Raw genomic sequence first — 13,878 nt, forward strand, 5'->3', positions numbered from 1 at the left:
CTGCAGCTTCATTTGTTCCTGCGCTAAAGTTAAACTAATTCCTTCAGCTGGATTTTGGAACACGGGAACTCCGTACGAAATGGCATAGATTAAGAGCCCTCTACATATGCAACAGTAACTTTCAAATGGCAGATTAAGTGTCGATCTCATTCTGTATTGGTGGACAATACGCTGTAGAACTTTTCACGCAAGCGTAAATCTCAGTAAATTTAGAAACTCGAATGCTTCTACACGCTAAATCAGCACAAAACGCAGCATCATATTTACACACCTGAACGTCCTTCCAGAGTGGTCTGGACAATCGGCGACATCCCTCTTGGCGACACTGGCGTCGCTGCCCCTAACGCTGTACGTGACGTCGGAGCCACAGTTGCCATTGGCTGACGGTGACTGCGTCAACTCCTCTGCCGAAATACTGGGGGAAGCAGGCCTTTTCAAAAAGCATGCGAGGAAAGTTGCAAGCAACATCAGCTTCAGCACACGAACAACGCTGTACGCTGTAGCTTGCGCCAGAATACAAGTATGAATAACGGGTTATTTAAAGTCTGGAAATAAAAGTACGATAAGGTGCCACGTATTTTTGGGCTTCTAAGCACAAGAAGGTATTAATGTTTACCATCATCACCAAAAACAAGTGAGTCACTTTATCTCTAAGCAGGTCGTCGCCAGCATGGAGTGCCGTGGAATACGTGAATAAATCTGCCAGCTTTCGCTTCTTTCTTGACATTGAAGTGAATGTTAGAATGGTCTTACGACTTTGTAATCCACATTATCGTATTTTTATAGTTTCACTTATCCTTGCTTCTATATTTCCACAATAACCTTATGGTATTTGTATATCCTTAACCTATTTCTTTTCTGCCATTGGCACTCCCTTTATTAAATTCTGTGCTTCCCTGTCGTAGCCCTGGTATAATATACTGCCTTCATGCCCCTCCCCTTCTTAGGCTGCAATAAACGCAAAAGAAATAAATTAGAACAAACTCTGCAATAGGCGACCTCTAATGATGTTAGTTAAAACCACAGGTCTGACATGTTTTTCTTCGGAGTAGGTAATTAGTGACCGAGCGTGCTGGCATTTCAATACCGTTACTTGAAAAGGTAACAAATAGTTTGTTCAACTATTCTAGTACAGTGCCCATTATGCATCGTTAGCTTGCTAACGATGGTTAGAAACAACGGTTTCGAGACTTTCCGCGCCGCTCAGGACACACTGCTCTATCGGCCATGAAAGAGAAGAAATATTCTTTCGTTATCTAAGCAGTTCGCTTTTTTACTCAGGCGGTGATTTTTTAACGCGCTCCGAAGTTTTCACGTTCGTCAAACCAGAAGGCAAGAATGGCCGCCCGCTGTCAATTGGTTCGAAACGCGACTTTCGAAAACTTTACAGCGTGCACTCTGCGTCACAGGACATGAAGGAGGAGAACTGTACTTCTGTTTTCTAAGCAGTTCGTGTTTTTTCTCACCAGGCGTTAATTTTTGGATGCCCTCCGATGTTTGGCGATCGTCAAAGTAGAAAGCAATAATAGCCGCCTCAGGTAGCAGAACGCCCGCTTCGAGAGGTCGCAGATCTCGCAATTCCGCTGCGTCTGCGGCTGATTTTATCGATGGATCGAGCAGCAGCGAGTCTGAAGATGCTGCCTTTTCGTCGGACTTGACTCTCAGAAGCCAGCGCGGAACAAGCCAACAAGCCAGCTGGGCCAGAACATCGGCGGCCGCAACCTGGCATGCCAGACTGTAGTGCTTGCACTTAAATTTTTGTTGTGGAATACCTGCTGAGCGTTCATATTACCTGTTCAGATTTAGATTTTTTTCGGTGATAGTGCCTATTAGACAACAATACGTTTTGTATATCTCGTAATTTTTGTTACATTGATTTCTTAGTAAATGCAAGCGTGTCTTTACGTAACTTTGTTCACTTTTATCCCACAATCTTGATTCTGGCAATTTATATGTTTTCACGATATACATTTCGTTAATGAAATATTCATTCGTGAAAAGTGCATTCATTCTGGTTTTTGTTTATGTATTACATGAAATATTGAATGCAGTAGTTCCTTAAAAAAATCGGGAGTATCTACAAAAGCTCCCATTATCTCCATAGTAGGGAAAGAGTTAAGGGACGCCTTAGCGCGCATCTGCAAGGATGGTTGAAGAACGAAATGATATGTACCAAACCTATTATTAAGCAGTCAGTTTTATTAGAGAAAAATTACATCGTACTTAATCAGTCAAGGGGCCAATTAAAGTTGAGGGTTGTAATTTCCGACGATTTATTAGCCCCGTTAAAAAAGCAAGTTGTTCCGTTTGTGGGTTTTCTACAGGTAACTTGTGTTTATGCGTTATGATCGCACTACACATAAGCGTATTTGCGCTCACAAACACTCATCTGACAGATATCACACTTCACTGCTTTCTTGCATGAGTCCACTCCGTCCTGCATCCATATTCTAAAAGCTTTTCTTTTCACTCGTAAGAAATCATTGCAATCGGAAAAGATCACTTCTTATTAGCCATGTTACTAGCCAGGGACATGTTATTAGCGTAAGCTAATAACATATCCAGCCTCACGATTGGCTTAAATTTGTTCGTATGAACACATCTAGCTTAAGATATTTTTGTGAATATTACCTCAGCTTACTTTACTCTCTCAATCATGCATGTTCTCGACTACCTTTCTGTTACGTTCGCCGCACTGCTCTGCTCTGTTACGTTCGCCTCTGCTCGTGAAATCATTTCCTGAAATTTCCTCCATCGCCTTTAGCTCATGTTGAATATAAGCTACCCGCATTCCGTGAAAGCTTCTCCTTCGTGAATCTTTTCGTTCACGACATGTCCAGCATCAGGATAGGCTGAAATTTTCACGTACGAACAATTCTGGCGTAAGAGCTTTTTTGTGAATGCGTGTCCTGACCTGATTTTCCAGGTTCTTTTGTCCGTCCACCATATTTGTGCACTACACGTTAATGCTTCTTTGAAGCACGGATATTTTTTCATGCAAAATCATTATATGCCCATTACGCGAAAATCCGTGGTAGTTTGCGTGACCGAAAGAAGCTACAAAAAAAAAAGAAGCCTACGGCAAAAACAACAAGAACACGACCAAAATGATCGAGTTGAGGTCAAATTTTTCAGGAAGGTTCCCGTAAACAATGTAGATTAATCCCTTTGAAAAGAAAGTTTCGTACAATTCCGTTCTGGGACGTAATAGAACCCGCGCCTCCTGGGCACGAGACGAGCACACGTCCCCGATGGCCCAGTGGTTCCAGGGTTCTCGCTGGCTAAAAGTGTGCCTAGTGCGTGCGTCTGTGCACACGTCACGGCGAAGCCATCTGGTTGCCTAAAGGTGGGGCCAAGTGCGTTCATCATTGGGCACGGGACGGCGCAGCGAATGGGGAGGAGGTGGCGCCACGTCATGAGTGTATAAAGTGAGCGCATTCATCATGTTCGAAGGTCTACAAACGGTGCAGTTCTTTCGCATTCCCACACGTAAGCAGTCTTAAGGGGATCTGCCCATGTTTTTTATTGATCTAGGGGAGAGCGGTATGCATCGTTCGCTCTACTAATCAATCATCCGCACCGGGCTAACACAAGAAAAAACAAACAATCCACAGATGCACTGGTGCTTTTGCCAGTATTAAGGCAGTCGAAAATTTAGTAGTGTGTTTTGACAGGACTCCGAGAACGCTGCTGCCAACCTAACTATGCATGCTGTAGAATTTGCTTTGTGCTTACGCTTGTAGTAAGTAAGTTTGTGCTTACGCTTGTAGGTGGTTAAGAAACTGTTAAGGTAGGCCCAGCTCAGAGCCCCTATGTTATTATAGTTATTATAGTATTGAGTTCGGACTAAAACTAGTTTTCAACGTCGCTTTCGAAAACCTGTAAAGCGCTTCTATAATAAAATGCATATTCACGCAGGAACTCCTCGGCAGTTCTCTAAGTATGCATAAGCAATGCATCACTTGCTCATCTCCACGCAGCAACGGTATCATTATCAATGTTATGAAACTTGATCCATATCAGTATAAACGACTGCGCTGAAGCGATATGAATTGCTGCGGACGGCGGCGCAAGGTGAATCGATGACGTAATCACACTGCTGGTGTCGGCGCCAGGTGCGCCGATGACGTTGCGATTATTGTAAGCCGTTACCGCTCTTTAGCGCTTTATCCGTTCGCGTGGAATCGTTATCAACCGTGATCGACCGTACTCAGGTAGCGGCTGCTTCTGGCACGGCGGAGCGGGCCTGTGTTCGCGCCGCTTAGTTTGCGTTGAAGCCAGATCTCGACGTGCGGTCCCTATCGTGAAATCCATCTGCGATGGGGGCACACTCCTACGAGTGCTGATGACTTCGTGCGCTTTATCTTCGTGACACTTATGCTATCTTCGTCTGGTCGTTTCTGAGCGCTCTGGAGCGCTCTCGCGAGCGGCGTTGTCTTCGGCTGGTTGAAAGAGGTTGCGCGCCCTGCGTTCGGCTGGTTCTTCTCGATTGCTCTCCTCCATCTTGGAGCGCTCTGAGGCGCTCCGAGCCCTGTCGTCGGAGCAGTCATCGAGATTGAAACGTCATCGCAGCGCCGCGTCGCTGCTGTTGGCGACGGCCCACCGTAACCTTGGCAACCTAGGCCACTGCATGCTGGCGTCTCGACGAACGCTCGTCCCGCCGGCACGTCTGCCGGTCGTTCCGGCAGCGCCGGGAGCTTTGGATAGGCGAATCATCGGACGTTGGCAGTAGTCACCTGGTTTCGCATCGGCAATTTCCTCCTCCGAGAGCGAGTCGCACGTTCGGCTTGCGCGCTTGTCCTCTACCTTTGAGCTCGGGAAACGCCCGATCTACCCGACTCTGCTTCGGGGCATACAGGCGACCAGTCGAAGATACCATTAGTTCGCGTCGAAGCGAGAGGCAGCACGAAGGTGAATTCTCTCGCTGCTGCGGGCCCTATCTTGAAAGCGATCGTCTTACGAGGCGCACGGAGCGACTGGTTTCCTCATTGGGTAAGCACAGAAATGCTTACGTATTTAAAGAAATGCATATGCACATCGTTTTACTCACCTAGTGTTGAGGAGCAAGAAACGGTGGCGAGTAGCGCGATGGGCGATCTTCTTCTTTGTCTTCTTTCATTTAGGCCAATTTCAAATCGCGCGGTCGCACGTGCCGGAGGTGTTTCGGTAAACTAGAATATACGAAAGAACACAGCTTTGTAGATACCGTCTCTTCGGTTGCTGTAAAAATAAATATTGTACTGGGCCAAAAGCTAAAGCTTTCTCTAATACATTTTCAACGGGCAGAAACATTACCAGGGTGATTGCCGTTGGCTGTACTATTGCCATTGAAACAACAAAGCGACACCCAGTCTTGCTACCGCCAAAACGGGTCATGTTTGGCCGTTAACACTTTCGTGACTGCGGGAAAATCGGTAGTTTTAGGGTAGTCTGGTAATTATTTTTTTTCCTGCCACAGAAAATTATTCATGTTGAAGTGTATAATATCAAATTGTAGAACAAGAAATTACCTTTCCAACGGTATTAATTTCAAACAACATGTTTATTATTAATAGTACGAAAAAATTAAGCAAAACGAAAAAATTGCAACAAAAGTGAGAAAGATTGATAAAAACATCAATGCTGCTTTGCACAAAAAAAAATATTTTAAAAAATCCAAATATGCATTTTCAACAAAAGGGCCATATGAAATCAGCCTGCAAATATTAGCTCTGCATCTACAAAAGTTCTTCAGGTACACAAGAAAACATTAGACCTAGTGTCGTCTATCGTGCCACCGTGAGAAGCAGTTTCTCGATGAAGTGAAACAGTGGTTATCTGCACGTTCCCAGATTTGTTTTCTGCGCAACTTTTCTTTCTTCATAGCACAGTTTACATTTTCTATATCTTTCCACTTTTTGTATTTGATGCTGTTGAACCTAAGGTGCGCTCCGAGAGGGAACAACAGGCGCAACTGGGGGGTCCGCAAAATGTGGGTCATCATATCCCAGCAGCTGGTCGATTAGTTCTAGCCTGAAGGCAAACTGGTTGAAGTGCAATCTTCGCGATGATTCTGGGACTTCTGGATGCTGCTGATGATGCTCGTCAAACATCATAAAGCTATTTACTACAGCTATATCGATACAGTGGAAAAACAGTGTCTTCCACCAACGCACGGACTTCGTAAGAATGTTGTAGGATCCGATGAGCTGGCCAGATTTATCCACTCCAAGCATGCCCACATTGTATTTCTTGATCAGCACCGGCTTCTCCACGGACACTTCTGTCCTCATATTCCCAACTTTCTTTCTTCGCTTTGTAAAGACGAGTTTATTCGCTGTCTGCGCGGTAGACATATCCACACACTATCCACACTGTCGTCGTCCGTACTGAAGTCCGACGAATCGAAGTCGTCTTCCGAGTTTGTGGTGCTGTGATCATCCACAAATTCGAGCCCAGATGCGTCGGAATTCGTCGAGACTCACCGTTTCCATGGAGCGGATGCGCACTACGTAAATGCCATCTCGAAAACAACGAGCGCTCGTCACCCCGACCATGCAGGCGCTTTAAAAATCCCTACACGGTGGAAAAGAGAAACACACATCTGAACCTGATAAAATAGTCTCTCTTTAACCTGTTCGATGGCGCTAGCTGTCCTAAGCGCTCGGAGAGGCACCAAAACTCGAACTTGTACCACCGAGAACATACTGTCGACGGGAATAGGTGCGGTCACGAAAGTGTTAAGCTGCAGCGGGCCTCCTCACTCGCGTTTCTTCCGGGACATGGCTGCCGTCCAGTGGCGTCCTGAAGTCTGTCCGGGGCACATGTCCCACGTTGGCATCGCAGAGCATAATTCAAAAGCGGCACATACCCAGTGTAACATAAGCAATGACCCAAGATTGTTCGACGTTTGAAATCAAACCCGCATTTAGAGCGATAGCCGTACTACTCCCGGCACAAACCCAGAAGACGCCTGGTCCCGTAAATCTGACCTTCGAGCTCATCGAAGGTCAAACTGGGATTTAGCCTGCCAGTACCTTTGGCTGCTGCGTACGCCGCGTGGGCGGCCATACCTTGAAAGCGATCTGCGATGCGTACAAAGTGCGCCGAGTGCTAGTAGCTTCGTATGCGCTGTGCTTTCGACGCTTAGTTCGCGTTGAAGCGAGACACAGCGTGAAGGTCAATTCGCTCGCTGCCGCTGCCGCGCCGAGTCGCGCGTGTGTGTTGTCTTGTGGTGCAATTGTAGAGGCGGAAGTTGCTGAGGGTGCCGAGCAGCGTCAGTGTCCTCTGTCAAAGCAAGCAAAACCGTGATCTCGCTCGACAAACTTCGTTTACCCGCGTTCAAGCACGGCAATATTTCACAGCACAGCACCCCGATGCTTTAACCATTTGGCAGTGAACTGCCCAGTGCGCCAAATTGGCGTCTAGATGGCTAGATACAGAAAAACAAATATGCAGAGCAACAGGAAATCATTCCGCAAAGAGGATGAAGTTTCCGAAATATGCTAGCCGCAATGAAATTGTGTTGTTGGACCCGAGCTAAACTTTTCTCTGTATATTCAACCGCTGTATCTACGGATTAATTCCGTTATCTTGTTGCTAGGGCTGAAAGGATTGGCTTGAAGATTTCAAGCAATGACATACAATAAGATCACAAATAGTAGGAAAAGAACGCACAATGTTCTTTCATGCGATTGTTTGATAGTCTGTAAAATTTTAGTCATAAATACCAGGGTGCATCTGCCAAAACTAACCTGAATGCATTGGAACACAGCGTGTTCTTTTTACATGCATATTTTTTTAGAGCGAATTTACGTGTGATAACTGTTTTCCATATGCGCGAGCTTGTTTACTTAAATCATTTTTCTGGGGTTACGCTGATCTTCAACTGCCTCAAATTGATTTTGTTTTGTTTTTCGTCCGATGAAAATACATACAGCTTCGTGAAATGTATGTGAATAGCGATGTTCCTTACACTGACTAAATTAGAAAAACAATTTAAGCAGCTGCTTCCAGCTAAAAATGGTAAAAATATTAATTGTCAGCATGCTAGCGTCCGCTAGCATATCCACAGTATTTATCACTTCCATTCCCCATTGCGCAAAACTATACTTGGTTATTTCTTTGTGGATGAAGATATCTATATATGTTCCTATTATAATTACCTTTAGTATTTAAGCAAGCTTTTTAGGCAAGATATAAATCACTTTTGAGCTCTTTATTTCACTGCATTTGATATATCCATTATGGCGTACGCGATTTTAGATTCGATGTGCTGAGCTGTGCGTCGAATACAGGTCCCAGTACCTAAAACACTTCCAGGTATTTGAAGACGCACCAATGTTTATCAAATAAAAATAGTAACTTGCTGATGAATTCCCAGCTTTGTTAGGCCGCTGTCCCCTGCACCGTAGCTCTACATGAATAACGACAGTTTGTGCAGAGAAGAGTACTTGTGCCGCCATCTGAAGTCGCGCGCACGAACCATTATTTTAATAGCTGCTGCTGTTTGGTAGCGTCACTCACAGGTGACAGAGCCAGTCCTCTGTATTCATCTGTAAAGTGTGCAAAGCTTACAGTTTATCCTCCCCGGCACATTAAATATATCGAAGAAAAACAATTGAAACATTCTTACATTGCCCCGAAAGCACTTTGAACTTCACTTCCTTCAGAGGGTAGCATAACTGGTGCTTTGTAGTGCGACTTTCTATATTGTCATTTCCTTAGCACTAGCAGTGTGGTTTCTTAGTGTTTTGTTTCTTTGTGTAGCCATAAATTACCATTTGGCATTGAAATATTTAAGTACTACTTTGCCTCTCTAAACTGTCTTCATACAGTTTGCGTTGCAAGTGTATAACATGCCGACCGTGACTTCATTTATGCGATGGGTACAGAGTTGATACATTTTGGCACAGATACCAACAGCACGCGAGAGTTTTGAAGCTTCTACCCTAAAGTGTAAAGCTGATTTATGCGTCAGAGCCCCTTTGACCGGTCTTACTGACAACGAGTTTAGGTGTCTCAGGCACTACTTTGACACTGCATTTTAGTTTCATTCTTACGAGTTCACATTTGATCACTTGATGCATGCGCGGTCGGAAGTGCATAAGAATTCCGCCTCCCCGCAAACCCTTATTAAAAGGCATGTTGTGTATGAGCACAATAAACCTAAGTACTTTCCAACGCAAAACATTATTGCTAATGCCAACGCATGACGAGACACGCTTGGACCATGATGTCTTATCACAACTGGTCAAGTTTTTATCCCTTTTGCCATTTACGTGACACTCATTCGGACCGTCGAGTCAACTACGCGGCTTATAAAACACAGCTAGATAATAGGCATGATCAGTTCATGGAGTAGGGACAACTACAACAAAGAAAGAGTGCAGCAAATAGAGGCAGGGTCATGGGCTTAGGAAAAAAAGAATCGGAGCAGCAGCAACATTTGCCCGAGCCTGTGCACTAAGAATTTCAATTTATACTCGATGCGACCAACATACCGTACTGTATTTATCGCTGCAGGCTAAAACTGTACTTACGTCAAAGTTTGCTCGGCACCCCGACCACACAAAAACTTTACCCGGTATATATGAATTGCCAAAAGATTAAAAGATAAAAGTGGAGGATGTGCACAAGGCATAACCGCATAAAACTGCGCGCCGTCGGCCAGTCAGCCACAGAGACACACATGCATAAACAGGTTGGCCGCAGGACCCCATGATACTCACACTACTGCGATAGCTATACAGTGTTTGCCAGACTGGTGGGCTAGTTCGTGTCGCTTTACGTGAGGCGAAGCGCAAAACTGGACACACAGGGCTACCGAACAAGAAGGCGTGACCCTGTAAAGATGGAAATAGACACGCTGCTGTGCCTGCCACGTCTTCAAGTCTGCTGTAACCTTGCATGACCCGCTTTGCACTACAACTCACGCAAAGTGATAGTTCTGCTTCCTTTTTCTTTGATTTTCGTTTTCTCTTTCAAATAAAAAAAGGATGAAAAGTGCGGCAGAACACATCTCACGACGAATGTCGACATTATTGAAATTAGCAATGAAGCAGAGTAGCGACACACCGTATTGCCGCAATAGAGACGCGTCATGTATCAGGCTTGTCTGCAGCCGGGCTGCTTCAACGCTTCCTAGATAGCTACGTAGGAGGCGTTGGCTGCTCTCGCTAGCTTCCCTCTTCACACACTGGGTCATTCAGTGGTGCCACCACGAAGTCTCCCGGTGGCGCACCCCGAAAAGTGGATGAAGTAGCGCAACGCTGCTAATCGCAATAGTAAAAGAAAACAGAAGAACTATCAGAGCAGGTTGAGCATGCTAACGCCCTGCGGTCAAACCATGTGTGCGCGCCTGCTTCTGGTAACGACCAGGCCGACCTACAGGTGGCGTGCCCCGTGCCTCCAGTTAAGCTTCTGGGCACGCGCTGCGCTGTTGGCAATTCACTTCATGCTGGCAGTACATGTGCCAAACTGCCACCAAGACTACAAATAAAAAAAGGACAAAACAGTGCAGTTTCACTAAAATGTGTCGCGTTGGTCAAAATTGTTGTGTCATCATCTCTTAGATAGAACCGGCAGTGGCACTCTGACGTCACTGAAGTCTTGAACACGTGCTTGTGTGTGTGTGTCTGTGATGTCACTGATTAGTGGCACTGTATAGCTATATAAGACTGCCACGTAAGTGCCTTGTGGTTCTTTTCCGTTGTATTGCAAGTGGCAATAAACATGTGTTCTTGCAAGTAGGCTGCTGCGTACTTGAAGACACAAAAAAATCAAACAGGCGGCGAAATCCTAAAGGAAAATTTCGATAGGGAATTCCGGTTTGGGCAGCGGAACGACGTCCGCGGAACCTGCGACGACGGTCTTGCCGCCGCTCCCGCTCGTTGCGGCCACGAAGGCGCTATTATGCCAACGAGCCAGTTCTGCCACCTTGGTGAGAAGAGGCGCCTTGTGGCCGCTGCACTTTCCGGCGAAGTCGTCGGCCTGCACGTCTTCGGCAGCGATGCAGAGGGCGCCTCGTGTGAGCGAGGTGACCGCGTTGACCTTTTCGGCCAGCGTGTCGGCGTCGTCGTACGACACATTGTACCGGAACGGGTTAATCACTGTGGCGACCAGCGAGCGACTTCGGTCGTCGCGCTGGTGCGACTTGTCGACCAGGCAGCACTGAACCGTTTCGCACACCTCAGAGTACTTGACCACCGTCCTGCATTGGTCAGTCGCGCAAGTAGTGGAATTATTACAAAGCACGTAATCGCGGAACTGCACGAAATTAGCACAAAACCCGTCCTTGCTGGTTGTTTAGCGGTGTTAATGCGATTGGCATTAAAGAGCTGATGCGCATGTAATTTGGTGGTTGCAGATTCCTTTTTTCTTTATCCGTATCTTTTTTGTGGCCACAAGCACAGCGCGAGATGACGCACCACTGCCCGTGGTCGAGACACGTGTGTGCGAGCTGCTGTTGCGGATGCCACGCACTGGTTTGAAGCTGGAGTGAAATGCAGCAGGGCGCTGGTTAGTGAGATATGCGGTATTCAGAATGTTCTACAAATAGGAGGATGAACAAAATGAGAACGAGGTGAAAGCGGGAGCCAACGTTTCGACAAGTGGACTCATTTTTTCAAGAACTTGCCTTTTGCAAGTCCACTTGTCGAAACGTTGGCTCCCGCTTTAATCCGATTCTCGTTTTGCTCACCCTCTTGAATTTCCATCTCCCACCTTCTCCCTGTCACCCCTGCATATAGGAATTAGCACAGTTACCATACGTATGGGTTACTTAACAAGCAGAAGCGTGGTTATTACAACTGGACAGGAAGGGTGTTTTATGGTCGAAAAACTGAGGCGATAATAGGCAGTTGGATGAAGTTCTAGCCCTGAACTATTAACGGGATTAGCATCCTCAAGTTAGTGCACGCACTTTACGTGGTCTGTCTACTTATCTAACTTTGCCACTAACGGCTTTCCCGCCAAATTTAGTTACTCTTGCTGTGGTCAAGTAGGTAGAGCATTAAGCTATTGCGCGGACGGAACACGATTTGAAACCAACTGCCTGGCTAGCATGCGTCACGGTGTATGGGTCACTAGGTAAGTGCCGTACTTTAAGGAACCTGTTTCACACAAACGTGGGTTGCTGGGTTTTTGCCTCTCCTTCATGAACCTCCTCCACCCCACCTATAGTAACTGGGCACGTGCAACTGCATATGCAGCACTCTTCGATTAGCTTCTCTGACGCCAGCTTGGATCACTAGGTACCTGCCAAATTTCCAACGCCTTTCACGCCCACTTATGTCGCTAGCTATTTGCTACTGGATATGTGCTACTGTTCTATGAGCCTCGTTGAAGGCAATATTGGTCACTGGTGTGCGCCACTGGGTACGTGCTGTTCTTCCATGACCCCAAAATCCTCGAAAATGTATCCGGTATTGGACGGAATCGAACTCGCACCATGTCAATTCAGACAATGTTGTGTGAATAAATATTCGCACACGAGCCACGTGCAGACTCTGTGGTATTGCCACTACTTGTGCGCTTGCTCAGTCGAAAAAGTTGCGTTACTGCAGAAAAAATATTTTTATTGCTGAAAATAGTATGCAAGATTAGAATAGTGTTTTATACATGGATGACATATTTGCATTGTCATAGAATTGCAGTCTTGCGTTAATTAAGGAAAGAAAACCCCGCTATGCTGTGCCTGAGTACCACACATACACAACGCCAAACTACTGTGGCATTGGAATGACGCACCATTGAATTCTATATCGCGGGCTGACGTAGCCACCATCTACGGCTTAGATATCATTTGCTGCAATACTCAGAGAGACGCGGTCACTCTTTTCCCAGATCCTCCAACTTCAAGCCCCCTATCCATGCTTCTTCTTGTCTATATCGGTGACAGTAGCTTTGTTTCTCTTTTTGCTACGACAGCAAACGTTAATGGTGTCCTCCTTCGCGTGTAGTCAAACCTGCCACTTTCAAGCGGTCACTTGCGACACTGCCTCGGTTCGCGAGATTTTACCACACAGAGCCCAACTGTAATATCATGTTCCTATGGGTGGGCAGCGCAACCCGGACGAAGGACGAGAGGAAGTACACAACACGAGCGCAGACTAAGAACTGGTTGATCATTTCTGTACTTCCTCTCGTCCTTCGTCCGGGCTGCGCTGCCCACCCATAGGAACATGTTCAATCACCAACTCGGCCAGCTTGCCCTCTTAATTCCGTAATATCATATAGTGTTTGCATTTGTTGGATTACACGTTTCCAGAAGCTGTGACGATTAGTACACAATGGTTACAGACGGATGCACAATGATAGACGTCGACGTAGAGGTCGCGCTAGTATAAAGGTGACCTTTGATGTTTCTGCACAGAAAAAAAAAACGCTTCACAGAACACTTCTCACGATACCTTCAGACGATCCTGCGCTTAGCATAGAAGCATTACAGCGGCACAACGTATCGCCACCGGGGAAACGTCTTATGGATGACGTGTGTACTGCAGCCTTAATCCTGTCTATGGCTTCGATGACTTATCAGCATCTCCTCTGAAACAGGGTGGTGACATAGTCGCCGGGCCTGCTTTATTTAATTAGGTAAACTATATGGAATGGTATGAAGAACTTTATTTATGTCCTGAGGGATCAGTCTTCGGTAAACTATACATCCTTTTCATTTTAGTAACCTTCTATACATCTCTTTAAAGGGACTGGCAGCCAATTTTTATGGTACCCAATATTTTAGTGCAATGGAAAGCTTATTAGTCTGAGTTTCCAATCATACAGTGGTACGCGGGAAACGCCTGCGAATATTTTTCATCACAATATCCTTATCTGCATTGAGGATGTAGTCGTGCTAAAGAAATATGTTGGAAACAATGATCACCGACTGCGATAGGA

At 45.9% G+C, this 13,878-nt stretch overlaps 2 protein-coding genes across 7 annotated transcripts in view; both read right to left on the bottom strand.

Moving 5' to 3' along the window:
- LOC135899794 (uncharacterized) overlaps positions 1 to 5,112 on the bottom strand; it is a 69,472-nt gene extending 64,360 nt beyond the window's left edge. For all 5 annotated transcript variants that reach the window (XM_070527494.1, XM_065429142.1, XM_065429133.1 and 2 more), the window contains exons 1-2: positions 5,051 to 5,112; positions 272 to 430 (exon numbers count right to left, since the gene is read on the bottom strand). In XM_070527494.1, the coding sequence (XP_070383595.1) occupies positions 272 to 377 (106 nt within the window). In that variant the 5' untranslated portion in view covers positions 378 to 430; positions 5,051 to 5,112. The remainder of the gene's footprint in view (positions 1 to 271; positions 431 to 5,050) is intronic.
- A 4,818-nt stretch (positions 5,113 to 9,930) lies between these two features.
- The window catches only part of LOC135898590 (uncharacterized), a 29,700-nt gene continuing 25,752 nt past the window's right edge, over positions 9,931 to 13,878 (bottom strand). For both annotated transcript variants that reach the window (XM_065427640.2, XM_070526924.1), the window contains one exon: positions 9,931 to 11,191. In XM_065427640.2, the coding sequence (XP_065283712.2) occupies positions 10,780 to 11,191 (412 nt within the window). In that variant the 3' untranslated portion in view covers positions 9,931 to 10,779. The remainder of the gene's footprint in view (positions 11,192 to 13,878) is intronic.

Source organism: Dermacentor albipictus, chromosome 10 (genome assembly GCF_038994185.2).
Source record: "Dermacentor albipictus isolate Rhodes 1998 colony chromosome 10, USDA_Dalb.pri_finalv2, whole genome shotgun sequence".
NCBI classification, from domain to species: Eukaryota; Metazoa; Arthropoda; class Arachnida; order Ixodida; family Ixodidae; genus Dermacentor; species Dermacentor albipictus.